Source organism: Hypanus sabinus, chromosome X1 (assembly GCF_030144855.1).
Source record: "Hypanus sabinus isolate sHypSab1 chromosome X1, sHypSab1.hap1, whole genome shotgun sequence".
In the NCBI taxonomy this organism is placed as follows: domain Eukaryota; kingdom Metazoa; phylum Chordata; class Chondrichthyes; order Myliobatiformes; family Dasyatidae; genus Hypanus; species Hypanus sabinus.
In genome coordinates this window covers 33,552,478-33,576,718 of record NC_082738.1, presented here as the reverse complement: position 1 = coordinate 33,576,718, position 24,241 = coordinate 33,552,478, and the positions used below count along the sequence as shown (strand labels likewise).

General features: G+C 45.8%; 1 protein-coding gene across 8 annotated transcripts in view; it reads right to left on the bottom strand.

Moving 5' to 3' along the window:
• The window catches only part of LOC132384783 (inactive dipeptidyl peptidase 10-like), a 109,616-nt gene extending 85,705 nt beyond the window's left edge, over nucleotides 1-23,911 (bottom strand). For 2 of the 8 annotated variants that reach the window (XM_059956277.1, XM_059956278.1), the window contains exons 1-3: nucleotides 16,402-16,855; nucleotides 6,937-7,054; nucleotides 5,442-5,537 (exon numbers count right to left, since the gene is read on the bottom strand). In XM_059956277.1, the coding sequence (XP_059812260.1) occupies nucleotides 5,442-5,537; nucleotides 6,937-7,054; nucleotides 16,402-16,452 (265 nt within the window). In that variant the 5' untranslated portion in view covers nucleotides 16,453-16,855. Of the gene's footprint in view, nucleotides 1-5,441; nucleotides 5,538-6,936; nucleotides 7,055-16,401; nucleotides 16,861-19,861; nucleotides 19,943-21,747; nucleotides 21,846-23,404 lie in introns of those variants that run through there. The other 6 variants (XM_059956280.1, XM_059956281.1, XM_059956285.1 and 3 more) reach the window with 6 other exon arrangements.
• Between the last annotated feature and the right edge of the window lie 330 nt (nucleotides 23,912-24,241).

Sequence of the window (24,241 nt, the reverse complement as noted above, 5' to 3'; positions counted from 1 at the left end):
CCCTCCACACAGTACCATCACACACTCCCAGGGTCAGACACGGAGTGAATCTCCCTCCACACCCTCCCATCACACACTCACAGGGTCAGATACAGAGTGAATCTCCCTCCACACTGTCCCATCACACACTCCCAGGGTCAGACACAGAGTGAAGCTCCCTCCACACCCTCCCATCACACACTCCCAGTGTCAGGCACAGAGTGTATCTCCCTCCACACTGTCCCATCACACATTCCCAGGGTCAGACGCAGAGTGATGCTCCCTCCACACCGTACCATCACACACTCCCAGGGTCAGACACAGAGTGAAGCTCGCTCCACACCCTCCCATCACACACTCCCAGGTTCAGACACAGTGAATCTCCCTCCACACCCTCCCATCACACACTCCCAGGGTCAGATACAGAGTGTATCTCCCTCCACACAGTACCATCACACACTCCCAGGGTCAGACACAGAGTGAATCTCCCTGCACACTGTACCATCACACAGTCCCAGGGTCAGACACAGAGTGAATCTCCCTCCACACCCTCCCATCACACACTCCGAGGGTCAGACACAGAGTGAATCTCCCTCCACACTGTACCATCACACACTCCCAGGGTCAGACACAGGGTAAATCTCCCTCCAGACTGTCCCATCACACACTCCCAGGGTCAGACACAGAGTGTATCTCCCTCCACACAGTACCATCACACACTCCCAGGGTCAGACACAGAGTGAATCTCCGTCCACACCGTCCCATCACACACTCCCAGGGTCAGACACAGAGTGAATCTCCCTCCACACTGTCCCATCACACACTCCCAGGGTCAGACACAGAGTGAATCTCCCTCCACACTGTACCATCACACAGTCCCAGGGTCAGACACAGAGTGAATCTCCCTCCACACTGTCCCATCACACACTCCCAGGGTCAGACACAGAGGGAATCTCCCTGCACACTGTCCCATCACACACTCCCAGGGTCAGACGCAGAGTGATGCTCCCTCCATACCGTACCATCACACACTCCCAGGGTCAGACACAGAGTGAAGCTCGCTCCACACACTCCCATCACACACTCCCAGGGTGAGGCACAGAGTGTATCTCCCTCCACACTGTCCCATCACACACTCCCAGGGTCAGACACAGAGTGAATCTCCCTGCACACTGTACCATCACACACTCCCAGGGTCAGACACAGAGTGAATCTCCCTCCACACCCTCCCATCACACACTCCGAGGGTCAGACACAGAGTGAATCTCCCTCCACACCCTCCCATCACACACTCCCAGGGTCAGACACAGAGTGTAACTCCCTCCACACAGTACCATCACTCACTGCAAGGGTCAGACACAGAGTGAATCTCCCTGCACACCGTCCCATCACACACTACCAGGGTCAGACAGAGAGTGAATCTCCCTCCACACTGTCCCATCACACACTCCCAGGGTCAGACGCAGAGTGAAGCTCCCTCCTCACCGTACCATCACACACTCCCAGGTTCAGACACAGTGAATCTCCCTCCACACCCTCCCATCACACACTCCCAGGGTCAGGCACAGAGTGTATCTCCCTCCACACTGTCCCATCACACACTCCCAGGGTCAGACGAAGAGTGAAATTCCATCCACACCATACCATCACACACTCCCAGGGTCAGACACAGAGTGAATCTCCCTCCACACCCTCCCATCACACACTCCCAGGGTCAGACACAGAGTGAATATCCCTGCACACTGTCCCATCACACACTTCCAGGGTCAGACACAGAGTGAATCTCCCTCCACACCCTCCCATCACACACTCCCAGGGTCAGATACAGAGGGAATCTCCCTGCACACTGTCCCATCACACACTCCCAGGGTCAGACACAGAGGGAATCTCCCTGCACACTGTCCCATCACACACTCCCAGGGTCAGAGGCAGAGTGACGCTCCCTCCACACCGTACCATCACACACTCCCAGGGTCAGACACAGAGTGAAGCACCCTCCACACCCTCCCATCACACACTCCCAGGGTCAGGCACAGAGTGTATCTCCCTCCACACTGTCCCATCACACACTCCCAGGGTCAGACACAGAGTGAATCTCCCTCCACACTGTACCATCACACACTCCCAGAGTCAGACACAGAGTGAATCTCCCTCCACACCCTCCCATCACACACTCCGAGGGTCAGACACAGAGTGAATCTCCCTTCACACTGTCCCATCACAGACTCCCAGGGTCAGACACCGAGTGAATCTCCCTCCACACTGTCCCATCACACACTCCCAGGGTCAGACAAAGAGTGAAATTCCATCCACACCATACCATCACACACTCCCAGGGTCAGACACGGAGTGAATCTCCCTCCACACCCTCCCATCACACACTCACAGGGTCAGACACAGAGAGAATCTCCCTCCACACTGTCCCATCACACACTCCCAGGGTCAGACACAGAGTGAAGCTCCCTCCACACCCTCCCATCACACACTCCCAGTGTCAGGCACAGAGTGTATCTCCCTCCACACTGTCCCATCACACATTCCCAGGGTCAGACGCAGAGTGATGCTCCCTCCACACCGTACCATCACACACTCCCAGGGTCAGACACAGAGTGAAGCTCGCTCCACACCCTCCCATCACACACTCCCAGGGTCAGGCACAGAGTGGATCTCCCTCCACACTGTCCCATCACACACTCCCAGGGTCAGACACAGAGTGAATCTCCTTCCACACTGTACCATCACACACTCCCAGGGTCAGACACAGAGTGAAACTCCCTCCACACCCTCCCATCACACACTCCGAGGGTCAGGCACAGAGTGTATCTCCCTCCACACTGTCCCATCACACACTCCCAGGGTCAGACAAAGAGTGAAATTCCATCCACACCATACCATCACACACTCCCAGGGTCAGACACGGAGTGAATCTCCCTCCACACCCTCCCATCACACACTCACAGGGTCAGACACAGAGTGAATCTCCCTCCACACTGTCCCATCACACACTCCCAGGGTCAGACACAGAGTGAAGCTCCCTCCACACCCTCCCATCACACACTCCCAGTGTCAGGCACAGAGTGTATCTCCCTCCACACTGTCCCATCACACATTCCCAGGGTCAGACGCAGAGTGATGCTCCCTCCACACCGTACCATCACACACTCCCAGGGTCAGACACAGAGTGAAGCTCGCTCCACACCCTCCCATCACACACTCCCAGGGTCAGGCACAGAGTGTATCTCCCTCCACACTGTCCCATCACACACTCCCAGGGTCAGACACAGAGTGAATCTCCCTCCACACTGTACCATCACACACTCCCAGGGTCAGACACAGAGTGAATCTCCCTCCACACCCTCCCATCACACACTCCGAGGGTCAGACACAGAGTGAATCTCCCTCCACACCCTCCCATCACACACTCCCAGGGTCAGACACAGAGTGTATCTCCCTCCACACAGTACCATCACTCACTGCAAGGGTCAGACACAGAGTGAATCTCCCTGCACACCGTCCCATCACACACTCCCAGGTTCAGACACAGTGAATCTCCCTCCACACCCTCCCATCACACACTCCCAGGGTCAGGCACAGAGTGTATCTCCCTCCACACTGTCCCATCACACACTCCCAGGGTCAGACGAAGAGTGAAATTCCATCCACACCATACCATCACACACTCCCAGGGTCAGACACAGAGTGAATCTCCCTCCACACCCTCCCATCACACACTCCCAGGGTCAGACACAGAGTGAATCTCCCTGCACACTGTCCCATCACACACTCCCAGGGTCAGACACAGGTTGAATCTCCCTCCAGACTGTCCCATCACACACTCCCAGGGTCAGACACAGAGTGTATCTCCCTCCACACAGTACCATCACACACTCCCAGGGTCAGACACGGAGTGAATCTCCCTCCACACCCTCCCATCACACACTCACAGGGTCAGATACAGAGTGAATCTCCCTCCACACTGTCCCATCACACACTCCCAGGGTCAGACACAGAGTGAAGCTCCCTCCACACCCTCCCATCACACACTCCCAGTGTCAGGCACAGAGTGTATCTCCCTCCACACTGTCCCATCACACATTCCCAGGGTCAGACGCAGAGTGATGCTCCCTCCACACCGTACCATCACACACTCCCAGGGTCAGACACAGAGTGAATCTCCCTCCACACCCTCCCATCACACACTCCGAGTGTTAGACACAGAGTGAATCTCCCTCCACACTGTCCCATCACAGACTCCCAGGGTCAGATACAGAGTGAATCTCCCTCCACACCCTCCCATCACACACTCCCAGGGTCAGACACAGAGTGTATCTCCCTCCACACTGTACCATCACACACTCCCAGGGTCAGACACAGAGTGAATCTCCCTCCAGACTGTACCATCACACACTCCCAGGGTCAGACACAGAGTGAATCTCCCTCCACACTGTACCATCACACACTCCCAGGGTCAGACACAGACTGAATCTCCCTCCACACCCTCCCATCACACACTCCCAGGGTCAGAAACAGAGTGAATCTCCCTCCACACTGTCCCATCACACACTCCCAGGGTCAGACACAGACTGAATCTCCCTCCACACTGTCCCATCACACATTCCCAGGGTCAGACACCAAGTGAATCTCCCTCCACACCCTCCCATCACACACTCCCAGGGTCAGACACAGAGTGTATCTCCCTCCACACAGTACCATCACACACTCCCAGGGTCAGACACAGAGTGAATCTCCCTGCACACCCTCCCATCACACACTCACAGCGTCAGACACAGAGTGAATCTCCCTCCACACCCTCCCTTCACACACTCCCAGGGTCAGGCACAGAGTGAATCTCCCTCCACACTGTCCCTTCACACACTCCCAGGGTCAGGCACAGAGTGAATCTCCCTCCACACTGTCCCATCACACACTCCCGGGGTCAGACACAGAGTGAATCTCCCTCCACACTGTACCATCACACACTCCCAGGGTCAGACACAGAGTGAATCTCCCTCCACACTGTCCCATCACACATTCCCAGGGTCAGACACAGAGTGAAGCTCCCTCCACACCGTCCCATCACACACTCCCGGTGTCAGACACGGAGTGAAGCTCCCTCCACACCCTCCCTTCACACACTCCCAGGGTCAGGCACAGAGTGTATCTCCCTCCACACTGTCCCATCACACATTCCCTGGGTCAGACACAGAGTGAATCTCCCTCCACACTGTAGCATCACACACTCCCAGGGTTAGACAAAGAGTGAAATTGCATCCACACCATCCCATGACACACTGCTAGGGTCAGACACAAAATGAAGTTTCCTCTGCACTGTCCCATCACACATCCCAAAGGCTGGTCCACCTCCTTCACACCCCTTCCGTGACTCCTCTTTCCCAGAGCTGTGCATCACCTACCAAAGAAATTGATCCAGCACCTCCCCATGAGGTAAAGGCCTCACTCACCATTAATCCACTTCACCTCAGGGTCGTGGATCTGGAACTTAGGAGCCCAGATATCATCCAGCGTGAGTCTTGGTCTGGGATCTGGAGATTCATCTTCTAAAAGAGAAGTACCTCAGTGTCAGCTGCCTCGTTCCTCGTGACACTTCCTCTGCCCCTCCTTTTCCTCCTGTCTCCCCTCCCCATAGCCATTTCCCATTTTCTCCCTGCCTCCCTCCCCTCCCCTCATGAGTTGTAAAGATCCTAGAAAATATTTTCTTCTCCCTTCTCTAATCCCCTCTCCTTTCCCCTGGATACCCACCCACTTTGCCTTGTTCCCATTCAATATGAAGGTCCTTGGCAAGGCCTTGTCTTGTGGAGAAAGGGGCGAGGTTAGGGGTAAAGGCCAGGGTTGGAAGCAGGGTTATAAGAGGGCATGAGATCATGGGTCAGGGGTTAGAAGTCAGACACAGGGAGCAGGGTCAGGGTGGTCACTAAGAGATAGGGGAGAGGTAGCTCACAAAGTTCAGAGGAGACGTTGAGGGCGGAGATCGGGGGATATGTGGTCAGGTAAAAGGGTAGGGGGCTGCAGGACTGTGGTTGATAGGGTTCAGGGTAAGGTCATAAGTCGAGTTTGGACGGGGTCAAGGCTTAGAGGGCAGGGCTTGGTGTCAGGATGGGGGCAGGGCAGAAGTGGGTGAAGGGTTTGCGGGGTCTGGTTGTCAGGGAGTCAAGACAGAGGGCACAGGGTGAGGTTGGGGACAGGACCTGGGGGTGGGGGAGGGTGGTATGGAAAATCCTCAGGTAATACAGCTGGGAAACCAGCCCATCAGCACATCAAATCCATGCCGACCATCAGCCAGCCACTTACACCAATCCCATTCCATTCTCCCCCATGTTCCCACAGGCTCCCCCACCCCAATTCTGCCCCTCACCCACAACACTGCGGAAGGATCTACAGCACAGCCAATTAACCCATCGACCCTGCAAGTCAATGGGACATGGGAGGGAACTGGAGCTCACGGGCGAAACCAGAGATTGGGATGGAACCACGTGGTTCTAAGGAGGGAGCAAGGGTTGGTTTTTGGGGTCAACGCAGTGACTGGGGTTAGGTGTAGAGGGATTAGGGTAGGGATTAGCTTTGGGGGTGGGGATTAGGAGTACGGGTGAGGTGGCAGGGGTAGGGGTTGCAGGTTATGTCAGTGGGAGATGCTGGGAGGTTACCTGGGATCAGGAGGGATGAGGATTGAGGGTTAGAAGTTAGTGGGTCACAGGTTATGTTATGGTCGGGATAAGGCTGGTTACCTGGGGGTGGTGGGTTACATTAGGGAAGGGTCTGTGGGCAGTTACCTGGGGTCAGAAGGGAGGAGAGTGGGGATTAGAGGTTATGGTCACAGGTTACATTAGGTGATCAGTATTGGGGTTAGGGACTACAGGTTACATTCAGTGCAGGGTTGGGGGAAGTTACCTGGTGCTGAGGGTCACAGGCTATGACGGGGCCGTGGGTGGGGGCAGTTACCTGGAGTCAGGAGGCTGATGGAGAGGATAACCAGAGACAGGATGACGCTGATGACCAGCACTGCAATCCCGATGCCCTTCCAGTTCCGTGGAGCGCCACTCACTGTTTCCGTTGGATCCTACAGAAGCAAAGAGCAATGGGTAAGCCTCTCCAAGATCGCTCACCCTTTCGCTGTCGCACTTAACCCTCCCCTCACCCATCCTTGAAGTCTTAAAGCTGAGATATCCAAACACCCACCCTCAACTGACCAGGGCCATGGGAAGGGTACAATCTCTACCAAGAGATGCTCCCTTGCTCCAGTCTTGCCAGATGGGTGGGTGGTGTCAGCTCAGATCTGGGCATCCCCAGCACTGACCCACACACACCATGCAATAGAGACTACAGATGTACAGTGGATGACGATTTGTTACTATACATATCTGACCCTGAAAGATCTATTCCTGCTATTTTGTCTTTGCTTGCTCAATTTCGTAACTTTTCTGGTTATAAATTGAATCTTAACAAGAGTGAACTATTCCCATTAAATATGCAAGTTTCAATTTATAAATGTTTACCATTTAAGGTTATTACAGATTATTTTACTTATTTAGGTATTAAAATTACTAAAAAGCACAAAGATTTATTTAAAGCTAACTTTTTACCTTTAATTGACCAGATTAAGCAACTTGCTGCCAGGTGGTCTCCACTATCTTTGTCATTGGTTGGTAGAATTAATGCTATTAAGATGATGGTATTACCCAAATTCTTATATTTATTTCAAGCATTACCAATTTTTATTCCTAAATCTTTTTTTGATATTATTGACTCCAAAATATCTTCTTATCTTTGGCAGAATAAAAATCCTAGACTAGGCAAAAAATATTTACAGAAGCCTAAGAAGGAAGGTGGTTTGTCTTTGCCAAATTTGAGATTTTATTACTGGGCAGTTAATATACGATATTTAATATTTTGGACACAAGAATTGACTACAGCTGCCTGCCCACAATGGGTAAATTTGGAATGTAAATCTGTACAAGACTTTTCGTTGTTTTCAATCTTAGGATCTTCATTTCCTTTTTCTTTATCTAAATTGAATAAAAATTAACTAATCCTATTGTCAAATACACATTGCGAATCTGGTTTCAATTTCGTAAACTTTTTTGGCTCGAATAAGTTTATTCTATCATGCCCTATAGTATCTAATTATTTTTTTCGGCCTTCCTTTATGGATCAAACTTTTTTTAAATGGAAAACAAAAGGTATAACATGTTTTCGTGCTTTGTTTTTAGATGATAACGTTATGTCCTTTGAACAGTTATCTAATAAATATAATTTACCTAAAACTCATTTTTTTAGATATTTGCAAGTTAGAACTTTTTTGTATAATGAGTTACAGTCTTTTCCGAAACTAGGTCCATTGGACATTATGGAAAGAATTTTGGCTCTGAATCCGTCTCAAAAGGGTTTAGTAGCTGTCATTTATAATATGATTATGAATATACAGCCAGATGTATCAGAAAAAATTAAGAAGGAATGGGAAGAAGAACTTCATTGTCTTATATCCACTGAGCATTGGGAGAAAATGTTACTATTAGTTAATTCGTCCTCTATTTGTGCTAAACACACTCTAATACAATTTAAGGTTGTACATAGAGCTCATATGTCTAAGGATAAACTGGCTTGATTCTATTCTTATGTTAATTCAACCTGTGACAGATGCCATTTTGATGTTGCCTCATTAACCCATATGTTTTGGTCTTGCCCTTGTTTACAAAATTATTGGAAAGATATTTTTAGTATTATTTCAAGAGTTTTAAATATTAATATCCAACCGCATCCTTTTACTGCAATATTTGGCTTACCAATGGTGGATAATAGTTGTCTATCCTCTTCATCCCGACGAATGATTGCATTTGTTACACTAATGGCTAGATCTATTCTACTGAATTGGAAAGAAATTAATCCTCCAACTATATTTCAGTGGTTTTCCCAAACCATTTCTTGTTTGAGCTTAGAAAAAATTATAAGTGTTGTTTTTGACCCTTCAGTTAAATTTGAAGAAACTTGGAGACCATTTATTCAACAATTTCATATGAGTTGAATTGTCTTTTCCTAAACCTTACTTATATTTTCCTTAATTGTTTGGATGGAGGTTCGGAGTTATTGGCACTACTGTATATGTACTTAACATTATTGAATGGCCCATGTTGGTTAGTGTTTTTTTTTCTGGAGTCTTTTTTTTTCTTTTTATTTCTTTGTTCATCAATGTTATGACTTTGGGAGGTTATATATTTTATTATTATATAAATGTCTATTTAAACTATTAATTATGTACTCTCAAACACTTTGTATTCATGTTTTATTTATGTTTGTTTAAAATTAATAAAAAGATTTAAAAAGAAAGATGTACAGTGGAGGGTTTTCTCAATCACTGACATACGTTCTGAAATTTTAAACACAAGAGATCCTGCAGATGCTGGAAATCCAGAGCAACACACACAAAATGCTGGAGGAACTCCGCAGGCCAGGCAGCAGTCAATGTTTCAGGCCAAGACCCTTCTTTAGGTCTGGAAAGGAAGGGGGAAGATGGCAGAATAAAAAGGTGGTGGAAAGGGGAAGGAGGATAGCTGGAAAGTGGTAGGTGAAGCCAGGTGGGTGGGAAAGGTAAAAGGCTAGAGAGGAGAGGAGAGTGGACCATGGGAGGAAATGGAAGAAGGAGGGGCACCAGAGAGAGGTGATAGGCGGGTGAGGAGAAGAGATAAGAGGCCAGAGTGAGGAATAGAAATTTGTTGATTCGTGGCAGCTGTACAGTGCAAGACATGAAAATTACTTGTCTTTTCTTTTTCAATCTTTTTATTGAGTTTCATATATAAAAAAAAACATAACATAATAATGAATAGGTTTTAAGTGCAATAGACTTGAAATTAAATTAATAATAAGATAACAATATCCTATTAAAATATCAACAGAAAAAAATAGTACATTAATCAATCAAGCCTATAATAATTATATATGAAAAAAATAAGAATAATCATCAAAAGAAAATAAAATTAAAAATACAAGAAAAAATATATATTGAGAAAAAAAAACACTAAACTAAACTAACATGGGCAATAATAACAGTTTATATGTATATGATAGTGTCAAAAACTCCGGAACTCCATACCTGAACAAGAATAAACAGAGAGAAGGTCTGGAAGAGGCCAAATTAATTCATATGAAAATGTCGAATGAACGGTCCCCAAGTTTCTTCAAATTTAATTGATGAGTCAAAAATAGTGCTTCTAATTTTTTCCAAGCTCAGATAAGAAATAGTTTGAGAGAACCACTGAAACGTGGTAGGAGGATTTACTTCTTTCCAATTTTGGAATATAGACCTTCTGGCCATTAATGTTACAAAGGCAATCATTTGTCTAATTGAAGGGGAAAACTGATTACCATCCTCATTTGGTATACCAAAAATTGCAGTAATAAAATGAGGTTGTAAATCGATATTCCAAATTGAGGAAATGGTAGCAAATATGTCCTTCCAATAATTATGTAAGGTGGGACATGACCAAAACATGTGGGTCAATGAAGCCACTTCTGAATGACATCTGTCACATTGAGGGTTAATATGAGAATAGAATCGAGCAAGCTTATCTTTAGACATATAAGCTCTATGTACAATTTTAAATTGTATTAAAGCATGTTTAGCACATATAGAAGAAGAATTAACCATTTGTAAAATTTTTTCCCATTTTTCTGTTGATATATTATATTGAAGTTCTTTTTCCCATTCTTGTTTAATTCTACCTGATATTTCTGGTTGTATCTTCATAATCATATTATAAATAAAAGCCACTAATCCCTTCTGACAAGGATTTAAGGTAAAAAACAAATCTGAAAAATCCATTGAAGTTGAATTGGGGAAGGATGGTAGAACTTTATGTAAAAAATTTCTGATTTGTAAATATCTAAAAAAATTAGATTTAGGTAACTTAAATTTGTTGGAAAGTTGGTCGAAAGACATCAAACTACCTTCAAAAAAAAGATCACGAAAACATTTTATACCTTTCCTTTTCCATATGCTAAAAGCTTGATCTATCAAAGGTTTGAAAAAAAAATTAAGTAAAATAGGGCTATCAAGAACAAAGTTTTTCAGAGTAAAAAACTTACAAAATTGAAACCAAATTCGTAATGTGTGTTTGACAACAGGGTTGGATATCTGTTTATTGAATTTAACTAAATCAGCAGGAAGAGAAGAACCAAGAACGGAGAATAGAGAATATCCCTGTGCCTCATTGCATTCTAAATTTACCCACTGTGGGCACAATGGTGAATCCAAATCTAATTTCCAATATATTAAGTTACGAATATTATTCGCCCAATAGTAAAATCTAAAGTTAGGTACAGCTAAACCACCATCTTTTTTAGATTTTTGTAATTGCCTTTTACTTAACCTGGGGTTTTTATTTTGCCACACAAATGAGGAAATTTTTGAATCAATGTTATCAAAAAAAGATTTAGGAATAAAAATTGGTAAAGCTTGAAATAAATATAAAAATTTCGGTAAAATCATCATTTTAATAGCATTAATCCGACCAACTAATGATAAGGATAAGGGAGACCATCTTGTAGTAAGTTGTTGAATTTGATGGAGCATAGGTAAAAAATTCAGTCTAAATAAATCTTTATATTTCTTGGTAATTTTTATACCTAAATAGATAAAGTTATCAGTAACAACTTTAAATGGTATCCTGTCATTCAATAAAGTTTGCGCGTTTAAAGGGAATAAATCACTCTTATCCAAGTTTAGTTTATAACCAGAAAAACTACCAAATTGAGCTAACAAGGATAAAATAGCGGGAACAGACCTGTCAGGATCAGAAATATATAACAACAAGTCATCAGCATAAAGTGATAACTTGTATAACTTCTCATTACGGGTAATACCAAAAATATTAGGAGATTCACGAATAGCAATGGCTAAAGGTTCTAATGCGATATTAAATAATAAAGGACTTAAGGGACAACCTTGTCTCGTACCACGAGATAATTGAAAAAAAGAGGATTTGAAATTATTTGTAAGAACAGAAGCAACAGGTTTATAATATATTAGTTTGATCCATGATATAAAATTAGGACTAAAATTAAAATATCTCAAAGCTTTAAATAAGTATGTCCATTCAACTCTATCAAAAGCTTTTTCAGCATCTAATGAAATAACACATTCTGGGATTGTGGGTGATGAAGTATAAATTATATTAATCAATTTTCTAACATTAAAAAAGGAATACTGATTCCTAATAAAACCAGTTTGGTCTTCTGAAATAATCTGTGATAGTATCTTTTCTAACCTAATAGCTAAAATTTTTGTAAGAATCTTAGAGTCTACATTTAATAGTGATATAGGGCGATAAGATGCACATAAAGTAGGATCCTTATCTTTTTTAAGAATTAGAGAGATAGTAGCTTCATAAAAAGATTGAGGTAATCTCTTCTTAGCAAATGCATCATTAAAGATTTCACATAACCAAGGGGAAAGCAAAGAAGAAAAAGTTTTTAAAAATTCTATAATATAACCATCAGGACCAGGAGCTTTCCCTGAATTCATTGATGAGATAGCCTCTCCTATTTCGGCCATAGAGATAGGAGCATCGAACAAGCTACGATCTTCATCTGTCAGTTTGGGAATATTCAAATTGTTAAAAAAATTATCCATCATGGACAGATCACCATCAAATTCTGATTGATATAAAGATTTATAAAAATCTTGAAAAGTGTTATTGATTTCTTTATGATCAGTAGTTAGATTACCGTCTTGTTTACGAATTTTAATAATTTGTCGCTTAGTCGAAATAGCTTTTAATTGGTTAGCTAACAATTTACCAGTTCGATCACTATGGATATAAAATTGAGCCCTGGTCCTAATTAATTGATTCTCAATTGAAGAAGATAATAATAAGCTATGCTCCATTTGAAGCTCAACTCTCTTCTTATAAAGTTCTTTGGTAGGAGTCACGGAATAAATCTTATCAATTTCTTTAATTATATCCACTAATAAAGCAATATCTAAATATCTTTGTTTTCTTTTACCAACGGAATATGAGATAATTTGTCCACAGATAAAAGCCTTAAAAGAGTCCCAAAGTATTCCTCTGTCAATCTCTTCAGTATAGTTTGTTGAGAAAAACAAATCAATTTGCTGTTTTATGTAGGTGATAAATTCTGGATCTTGAAGCAAAGTAGCGTTAAGTCTCCAAGATCTAGTATTATTGGAAAAGTCAGAAATCTTGATAACTTCAAAGGTGCATGATCCGAAATAGTAATAGAATCATATTTACAATCAATAACATCCGTTAATAGATGATGATCAATAAGGAAATAATCAATTCTAGAATAACTGTGATATACATGTGAAAAAAACGAAAATTCTTTATCTTTAGGGTTCAAAAACCGCCATATTTCAGTAATTCCCGAATCAACCATAAAAGAATTAATAAATGAAAATTACTTGTACATAGTGTAAAAGAGGAATAGTGTTCATGGACCGTTCAGAAATCTGATGGTGGAGGGGAAGAAGCTGTCCCTGAACTACTGAGTGTGGGTCTTCAGGTTCTTGTACCTCCTCCCTGATGGTAGTATTAAGAAGAGAGCTTGTCCTAGATGGTGAGGGTCCTTCATGTTGGATGCTGCTTCTTGAGGCACTGCCTCTTGAGGATGTCTGTGATGTTGGGGAGGGTTTGTGCTTGTGATGGAGCTGACTGAGTCTACAACCCTCTGCAGTCTCTTGTGATCCTCTGCATTGGAGACTCCACACCAGACGGTGATGCACCCAGTCAGAATGCTCACCATCGTACATCTGTGGAAATTAGCAACAACCTTTGCTGACATATGAAATCTGCTCTAACTCCTCATGAAGTAGACCAGCTTCTAACTGGTTGAAGCAGAGCATGGTATGGAGGTTTCAATGCACAGGATCACAGGAGGCTGCAGACTATCATTTTTCTTTTCTTTGCACTGTATTTTATAAAATTGTATGTCTTTGCATTGTCCTGCTGCTGCAAAACAACAAAATTCCCTTGGTATAAATTGGTGCTAACAAACCTGATCCTGATTACAGACTCTGTCAGTCTGTGTGAGCAGATGTGAGCATAGGAGCCATGGGGAGATGATCAGGGAATTGTAGACACTGAGAGTGATGATATCTGTGGCTGGACACTCCCTCTATCCTCCCCATCTATCTCCCTCCCCACAGGTAGAAACTCACTCTTTTCCTCACTTTTCTGGAACCTCTACCCCAAGCATCAACTGTTTTTTCTCCCCTCAGATACTGACTGACTTGCTGAGCAGTTGCTGTCGTCTCTATTTGTGACAAAGTATTTTTTTCCAATTCCTCTGGGATTTCATTAATCCCCATTTGAAATACTGCTGTTGGAAGGGCCCTCATTTTATTCTCCTGATCTGTGGACTACAGCCCAGACATACTCTGTTCTCCCCTCTTCCATCGGACAGGAGATACAAAGCCCTGAAAACATGTCCCACCAGGCTCAAGGACAGCTTTTAACCTGCTGTTGTAAGACTGTTGAATGATTCCCCAGTATGATAAAATGCACTCTTGATCTCACAATCTACCTCATTATGATCTTGCAACTTATTGCCCACCTTCACTGCACTTTCCCTGTAACTGTGACACTTTATTCTGTATTCTGTTGTCTTACCTTGTACTGCCTCAGTACACTGTGTAATGATTTCATTTGTATGAACAGTATGAAAGATAAACTTCTTACTGTACGTCAGTATATGTGACAATAATAAACCAATTCCAATTCTTTTGTCCAAACAGATAAAGTAATGGAGAAAGATGGAAGGGAGGGAAATGTGTATGTGTGCAGGCCCGAACGCTAGGAGCCGGGCCAGCTAATGACGGTGACAGAAGCAGAGGCCCCCAATGCCCCCAAACCCCTATGAGCTATCTGTCGGCAGTGTGTCGGCCAGGGTGCACTCGTGGCCCCCGAGGAACCAGGATGAGCCAAGGGACAAGGTAAACAGGCTAGCCGTGAGTAGGGGCCGTTTGGGTGTGTGTGTGTGTGTGTGTGTGTGTGTGTGTGTGTGTGTGTGTGTGTGTGTGTGTGTGTGTGTGTGTGTGTGTGTGTGTGTGTGTGTGTGTGTGTGTGTGTGTACAGTTGGATATCTTAGCAGTAGTGTGTGTGTGTACGAGTCTATGCTTTTGAATGTGAACATAGGCATGAGTGTGAATCTATGCATGAGTCTGCATGCTTGTGCAAGTGGGAGCCTAAACGAGAGTATTTGAGTGCATGTGTATGCATGCTTGTGAATGTGCATATGGGTGTGTGTTTGTAAGCATGATGGAGTGTGTGTGGCCTTGGGTGCAGTGGGTGGATGTGTTTGCTTGCAAGCACCAGTATGCGAGTGTGTGTGTGATGGTACACATGAGTGTGTGTTTGCAAGCATGTGAGTGAGTGTGTGTTGCCTTGTACAGGTGGGTGGGTGTTTTTGCTTGCAAGCATGAGAGTGTAAGTGTGTGTGAATGGGTGAATGTGTGTTTCTGTGAATAGGTGAGATTTCAGTTATTTATTGGAATGGCAACATGTACTGTGGAAATTTTCAGCCCTGCTTAGAATCAGGAAATCCTCCAGTACACAAGAAGCCAATTCAGCCTGCATTATGAGCTTTCCCAGCAGCGCAGCACTCTGTTCACAGCCCTGCACTATTCACTCCTTCCAAAAGCTCATTCCACAGGCATGGCGTCACGATTCCCAGCCAGTTACAACAGGGAGACTATGGGGCTCCCTCCCTCTCTGGATCCTCACCAACTGCTTTAAAAGTGCTGAGTTTGAGTTTGACCTATGGGTGAGATTCCTGACAGGAATCAAGTGACATGCAGGGCTGTCACAGAAACTGCTTTGTCTGTGAAAAATTGCTGGCTTTGAAAGGATCTTTCACCCAGCGCAGAGCGATTGCCTGGAGGCTGCTTGCTGCCAGATTACACTCACAGCAGCAGCAAGACCCTAACCCAGGGGTCAGCAACCTTTACCACTGAAAGAGCCACTTGGACCCGTTTCCCACAGAAAAGAAAACACTGGGAGCCGCAAAACCCGTTTGACATTTAAAATGAAATAACACTGCATACAACGTTTTTTTTGCCTTTATGCTATGTATAAACAAACTATAATGTGTTGCATTTATGAAATTGATGAACTCCTGCAGAGAAAACGAAATTACATTTCTGCATGCAACAAAAACATTTTGAACTCCGAAAAAAAGACGTTGGGTTGAAAGTTACTTTTAAGTAAAATACTCAATGTCTATTTGAGTCCTTCTTGTATTTATGAAAAACGCCGAACTTAAATTTTCCGCCAGCAGCAAACCAAAAATAACATCAGCCAGCTGTCAGCCTGAAAAATAAAAGGACTATTTCACTGAACAATGAAAAAATATGAATATACATAAAATAATAGGCAATTAAAATATTTATCATACTTGGTTAATGGGATTTCTGCTCCTGGACCTCAGCGCACAGCGTCTGCACATCAGGGCTGTATGACGTCACCTTCATCTTTACACAGGATCGCAAGCTGTCATCTGTGAGGCGTGCACGATGTTTGTTTTTAATAAAGTTCATGTTGGAGAACACCTGCTCACTTACATATGTGAATCCAAAGATCGACAGGACTCAAAGCGCATACTTTTTAATGTTTACATAAATGTCGGGCATAGCATTCCATGTTTCGAACACAAGTTTGTCCTGTTTTGGAAGGTTTTCAATATCACTCCATTTGTGTTTCTGAGCAAGAACGGCCTTCTGACGGGCAACATCTTCAAGGTCTGCTGTCAAGCGTCTAAACTTGGACACCCATATGTCTTTGTCGGCTATGTCGGCCAGTTCCATCTCAAGATCAGGTTGACTCACACCTGCCAATGCAGTCGTATTCAGTAGGGAAGGATCGATGCTTAAGGGAGTGACCGGGAAGGATAATGTGTTTTTTTCCTCTCTGAACTCACAGAAGCGTTTCCCAAACGATGTTTGCATTGCGATGATTGCAGAATGTAAATACTCCGAAATTATCATGTCGTGACCTTGTTTGAACTCTCTCAAATTGGGGAAGTGAGACAAAGTGCCTTTCTGTAAATCTCTGGCAAGCAACGTCAACTTGCGCTCGAATGCCAAAACATCCTCCAACATGTGCAGGGCTGTGCATCCTTTCCCCTGAAGAGCTGTGTTCAGCGTGTTCAGGTGCGCTGTCATGTCTACCATGAAGTGTAGCTTTTCCAGCCACTCTGGCTGTTCCAGCTCAGGAAAGGTGAGCCCTTTGCTGCCCAGGAAAGTTTTCACTTCTTCCAGACACGCGACAAAGCGTTTCAGCACCTTCCGTCTGGACAGCCAGCGATAAAAACACGTTGTAGCGGTGTCAGTAAACTGCAGTCAAAGATAGCTTTATACGAACTAAACAGCCTTGCTTTTAAGCCTCCCTCAACCCAGCCCCCATGGACGCAGATGCTGCAAAAGACGCGTACTCACAAACCCCCGTAGGCTATCTCCCTTAGCCGGAATGCTGGCTAATTGTGAGCCGTTTCGGATGTGCCAGCCACACTTAGATTGTACAAGATCACCATAATCTTCAAATTTAGAATTACATTTCAAAAGCTAACAAACTAACATAAAATACATTTTAATTAAATACTGACCAATTATTTCCCAAAGCCACAGGGAGCCGCAGCACAGAGGTGAAAGAGCCACAAATGGCTCGGGAGCCGCAGGTTGCCGACCCCCGCCCTAACCCCACCCAATGCTGGCAAAATGCGCCCATGCACACAAAAAAACCACACACAACAATGCATGTGCTTCAGTGCATCCAGCAGTACACTCACACATGGATGCAACAGCACCAGCATGCAGTATGCATGCATGTGCTCTAATATATTCACCAGTACACATACGCACAGGGGCATCAATACCAGTACCTATAACACAAGCATGTGCTCCAGTGCATTCAGGCATGAACTTGTGCACATGTATCCTGCATAGATGTATTCACAGATAAGGAAGGCATCATGCGCATACACAACAATGCGGCAGTGCATGCATATGTACACACACACTACATTCACGTATCACACATGCCGCACACATTCGCATGTGTCCCATTGTGCTCAGGTCTGTACACATAGAGCACATGAGTATATGGAGAGTGAGGGATAGAGTGAGAAGGGGAGTGCTGGAAGGAGATTGTGGAGAGAGAGGAGGAGATCGAGGCCCAACGATGAGGAATTTAGAAGGGCTGAGGCTGTTCACATGATCACAAGAGACGGAGGTGGTGATTGATTGAAAATCACTGGGGATTCAGAGCGAGGGTGCGTGAGGGAATTCAGAAGGGCAGGAGTAGGAGACAATTGTGGAGAGTTAGAAAGGCAGTCAGGTGGGGAGGAATTTGCCTGCAGTGAGTCACGGGGATCTGGGAATCACAGCCTATGAGGGCAGTGTTTAATATCACTGACATATGTTGTGAAATTTGTTGTTTTGCAGCAGCAGTACAGTGCAATGCATAAAAATACAGTAAGTTACAGTCAGAAATCTGTAAATAGTGCAAGAAGAGCAAACATGAGGTTGAAAAATTCTGATGTTGGAGGAGAAGAAGCTGTTCCTAAAATGTTAAGTGTATCTTCAAGCTCCTTTACTTCCTCACCAATGGAGGAATGAAAGGAGGGCATATCCTGGTTGGCGAGGGTCCTTAATGATGGATGCCGCCTTCTTGAGGCTCTATCTCTTGAAGATGTCCACGATGGTGGGAGGGATGTGCCCATCATGGAGCTAGCTGAGTCCACAACTGTTTTTTCAATCCAGCGCATTGGAGGTGATGCAACCAGTTCGAATCCCCTCCATGATGCATCTGTAGAAAACTGACATGAGGTTTTGGGAAAGACGGCCAGGAGATGGATGAATGTCCATGAGAGGTCATTAGTACCTTGGCTAGGGAGGAGAGAAGTAGAATGAAAAGTCTAACTTCAGTGGTGGGGAGGGTGAGGCAAGAGAAAGTTGATGCAATGGAAGGGTGAGGAGAGGGAGAGTCGAGGGAGAACTGAGTTTTGGGAAAGGCAGTGCCAAGGAATCACCATGCAGAAAGACGAGAGATGCCAACAGAGTGCCACACCGTGGGAAGGGCACTTGTATTACGGGAGAGACCCTCAAGGCTGTGGGACAGGGTGATGGAGAGTGTCCTTGGACTTTGAGAGAGATTCAATGGGTGGCGCAGAGTCAGCGATGAGGAGAGGGAGTATTCGGTGGGTGCATAGAGCCCATGGCTGGGAAGAGTGGCAAGGGATTAAAGGTTTGAGCTGTAAATAACAATTCCTTTGTAATCCCTCACAGCCCAGTCCTCACCATTTACCAGCTCTCTTTCTGGAAAGCACTGTGCTGACTTGGGTTTACTTTGCTAATTAGATGTGCGGCTGATGTAAAATCCAATTAATTTAAAAGCCTTCTGCAGTTCCAGCCCTGAATCAATGAGCTCTTCCTGGCTTCCATCAATCCATTCCCTCAACCCCCCTCTCTCTCTCTCACTCACTTCATCTCTCTCTCTCTCACACTCTGCCTTTCTTTCTCACTTTAGGTCTGTCTCGTTCTTTTTGTCCCTCTCTTTCTCTTTTTTACTTACACACCTCTCCCTTTCTGTTTCCTCCCACTCATTGCCCACTGTCTCCCAATCTATATTCTATATCCCTCTCCCAATCTCTCTCTTTTACACACACACACACACACACACACACACACACACACACACACACACACACTCTCTCTCTCTCTCTCTCTCTTGCATACAGGCACCCAATTGCACACACAGTCATGCCCATGCTCACATCCACAAACACTCATACCTACATACACACAAAGAAGTTCATCAGCAAGTGTAAAGACAGTGTGCAAGGAATTCTTCGCACTCACCAGGCTGTGTGACACGTTCTGATGGGTGACGATCATGGCTGTTGGTGAAGAGTTCGTGCAAATCGGGACCAGAGCTGGGACCTGCAGCAGAGATGGCCAGCATTCAAGCTGGCTACTTCTCCCAATCGGATCCCTCAAGCCTTGCCACCTCCCTCACTGCTCAATAATATATTGACCGGGCAGAAATTAATCAACTTGACATTAACTTACTCTCAGCATTATCACTGTTGGCTTTCTGGAGAGGGGGAGGGAGGGAGAGAGAGGGAAGGGAAGAAGGGAAGGGGAAGGAGGGAAGAAGGGGGTAGAGGAGGGAGGGAGGGGGAGAAAGGGGCAGGAGGGAGGAAAGGCTAGAGAAGAGAGGATTAAGGAGTGGGAGAAGAGTTCCAACACCCCTCCCTATCTCTGTAACCCATTACACCTCTACCTGTCTCTGTAACTCCTACCGCTCCTTCCTTCTGTAACCCTCTGCATCCCTCCTTATCTCTGTAACACCCTCCAGCCTCCCTGCCTCTGAGCTGTGGTACACAGATAACTGGAGTTGTTGATGAATTGTGGATGAGGGCAACTTGCCCTTCCCCTGGGGGATATCACCCCCTCCCCTAGCGAAACCCTGTGACACATGGACCAGTAGCCACATTTCATGAATCAGCTCCCAGTGCATTTGCTGTCCTCTACCAACCCAACAGCCCCAATACTAAGACCCTGCTTACATTCGCTGGAGAGGGAGCATCCAGGATGGCAATGAGAACCTCATGTCTGCACTGGGAGCCCACAGCTCACAGTAACTGGCTGAAGAAGAGTCTGCCTTGCAAACCATTCACCAATGTCTGGTCAGATGTCGCCTTACCTGCTGAGTATTTCCAGCAGTGTTTCTTCAGAGGTCAGATAAACTTGGTTTGTTTTCTCTGGAGCAGCGGAGGTTGAGGGGAGATCTGATAGATGTTTATAAGATCATGAGAGGCCTAGGTAGAGTAGACAGCTGGTATCTTTCTCCCCAGGGTCATAAGGTCTGATACCAGAGGGCATGTATTTCAGGCGAGGAGAGAAAGTTTGAAGGAGATGTGTGGGGCAAGTTTTTCTATCTCTCTTACACACACACACACAGAGTGATGGGTGCCTGGAATGTGCTGCCAGGGGAGGTAGTGGAGGCAGATACGAAAGAGGTGTTTAAGAGACTCCAAGATAGGCACGTACATAAATGTGCAGGGAATGGAGGGATATGGAGTGCATGTAGACTAAAGGGATTAGTTGGGCACTGTGGATCAAAGGCCTGTGCCTGTCCTGTCTTGTTCATGTTCTATCTCCTGCATCAGCAGTGATAGAATCTGGATCCAGATTCATCTCCTCAGAACCCCTGGAACTGGCACGGAAGCAAGATAGTCTCGATTCCAAGAGGTGCAACTGCTAAAGTGTCAGTTTCTCTTACAATAAAGCCAAAATATAAGTTACCTTTTTTAATTGCATGCCGTACTGGCCAACCCATTTTGTTAAACAGGGACAACTGGTCTTTTTGAACATCAACGCCTTTCAAACTTTCATCACTTAAAAATGTTTTAAAGTTTTTCTTTACAAAGTGGATGACCTCATATGATATTCCACTAACCCAGTTCCTGCCTATTCACTTAATCCATCTCAAGCCTCTCTCTGCATTCCTCACAACCCACAATACAACCCAGCTCTGTGTCATCAGTAAACCTGGACCTATGGCACTTGATCTATGACAATTGGGGCCCTAGAATTTTCATAACTTCATTTTTGTTTTGCCCAATTCTTTCTGTTATTCCTTAATAACAGATATTTGACCTAGTGAGTTCCTTATGCAGTTAGTTTTATTTTGCAACGGATTTCTGCGAGCGAGAGAAATACCCATTCACCTTCTTCCTCACCTCCAAGGCCCCAAACAGTCTTTCCATGCGAGGCACATCACCTGAGAACCTGTTGGGGTTTCTACTGTATCCGGTGCTCCTGATGGGACCTCCTCAACCTGACATAAATTGGAAGAATGCTTTGTCAAGCACCTCCGCTCCATCCACACAAAGGAGAATTTCCTGATGCCCAACCATTTTAATTCCTATCCCTTTTCCCATTCTGACATGTTGGTCCATAGTGTCTTCTTTGGCCATGATGAGGCCACTCTCAGGGTGGATGAGCCTCCAAACTGACAGCAAGAACATTGACAGAAGGAGGAGGGGTACCACTGGAAGATGATAGGCAGGTGACGAGAAGAGATAAGAGGGGAGCCAAAATGGGGAAATGAAGAAGAGGGAAGGGGAGGGTGGAAATCAGCGGATATTAGAGAAGTCAATGTTCAACCAGACATTAGAGAAGGGTGAAGGGCTTGCTTCCATTGCTGTATAACAACAATAATCCAGCGCTCGCAGGACATTAGTGGTGCCAGGCTAGGTTTGTTTTCAGGCTATTTGATGTTATTTCCCTTCAATATCACAATACATTTTAATTCATGATTTGTAGATGTTATGCAGTGAAATGGTGGACAAATTTGGGCTGCTTTTTCTGAGGTGTCAGAAGCCAAGGTATGACCTGATAAGATTATGAGAAGCAGAGAGGGTAGATTGCCAGTGACATTTTCCAGGGGTGGAATGTCTAAGACTAGAAGGAGTAGCTTTAAGGTGAGCAGAAGAAGTTCAAAGCAGATGTGTGGGGGGTAGGTTTTCAGAGACTGGAATGTGCTGCCGGGGTGGTGGTGGAAGCAGATACTATAGAGGTGTTTAAGAAGCACATCTAGTGGAGGGATATGGATCATATTCAGGCTGATGGGTTTAGTTGAATTCAGCAACAGGGTCAGTACAGGGATGGTGGGTACAAAAGCCTGTTCCTGGGTAGTACTGTTATATGACCTGGTGAACTAAGAGAAAAATGGGGTCAGTTTTAAGGGAGAGTGAATGTGAAGGTTGGTTAGATGAAGATCATGGGAACCAGCAGACCTATGTGACCTTAGGTGTGCAGTAAACATCATCTGGTGTGCCAGAAGCCGAACCACCAGGACTTCCTAATAGTTAGAGACCAGATCATCGGAGTCTTACTATAGGCCATCATTAGATGCTCTTTCCTAAATAGTACAATCATTTCCAGTCAGTAGGACTAACAATCACATGCTTTATATCCATGAATTTACCTAACCCACCCAGTCTGTGGGACAGGGAGACGGATCAATAGTTCCACAGGAGGTCAGTGGCCATTCGGCCCATCCACCACATGGTGGTGTATCACTGGTTCCCCCAGATTAGAAGCCATTCAGCCCACGGTACAAGGGTATGGATCAATGGACCCACAGAAGATCTGTGGCCATTCAGCCCGACGGACCTAGCCCTTAAGGCAAAAACGGATTGCTTGGCTGGCCTGTGTGACGTCATTGAGCGTGCGCAACCGTCCTTTGAGGTGTTGAGCGGCCTGACACATTTCCCTGCGCAGTTCATTTGGTTACGCCTAGACGGCATAATACGGACTTTATGAGGGGCTGACGCCTAATCATAATAATCAGCTTTCATGTATTTATGATTCGTTAAGAGTAAGAATATTAACCTGCCATCCTTTTACATCGCCGGAGTGTTTACGTATTTGAAAACGTTGCCCCACCACGCGCAGCCTTAATTAGAATACGTGTCGGCGCCGCCCTCCGCCCCTCCCCCACCCGACAGGCTTCTGTTCGCTCCCTGAATCACGCATGACGTCGCCGCCTGTGTCCCGCCTCCCAGTGTGACGTCTGAACACGGGTTCCGGAAGGTTGGTCGTTTCTGGTAATCGTCCAGTAGTCGTCAAACGAGAGGCCGAGGATTTAGAGAAGAGGCGAGACCGGAGGGTCGAGTTGCGAGCAGCGGGCCGTAAGGTGAGGTGAGAGCTGAAGATCGAGCGAAGAGGGGTAGCTAGTGAGGGGAAAGCCAGAGCTGGCGATCGAGGGGTAAGCAGCGGGCCCGCCTCACCGGCAATAGGTTGTGGGAAAGCGGAAGGAGGATCGTCAGTTGGAGAACGCCCCCCGACAGCCGAGGGCCCCCTTTCTACCCCCTCATCTCTCCCTAGACAGCCGGGGCCCCCCTTTCTACCCCCCTCATCCCTCCCTAGACAGCCGGGGCCCCCCCTTTTACCCCCCTCATCCCCCTCCGACAGCCGGGGCCCCCCCTTTCTACCCCCTCACCCCCCTCCGACAGCCGGGGCCCCCCTTTCTACCCCCCTCATCCCCTCCGACAACCGGGGCCCCCCCTTTCTACCCCCTCACCCCCCTCCGACAGCCGGGGCCCCCCCTTTCTACCCCCTCACCCCCCTCCGACAGCCGGGGCCCCCCCTTTCTACCCCCTCATCCCTCCCTAGACAGCCGGGGCCCCCCCTTTTACCCCCCTCATCCCCCTCCGACAGCGAGGCCCC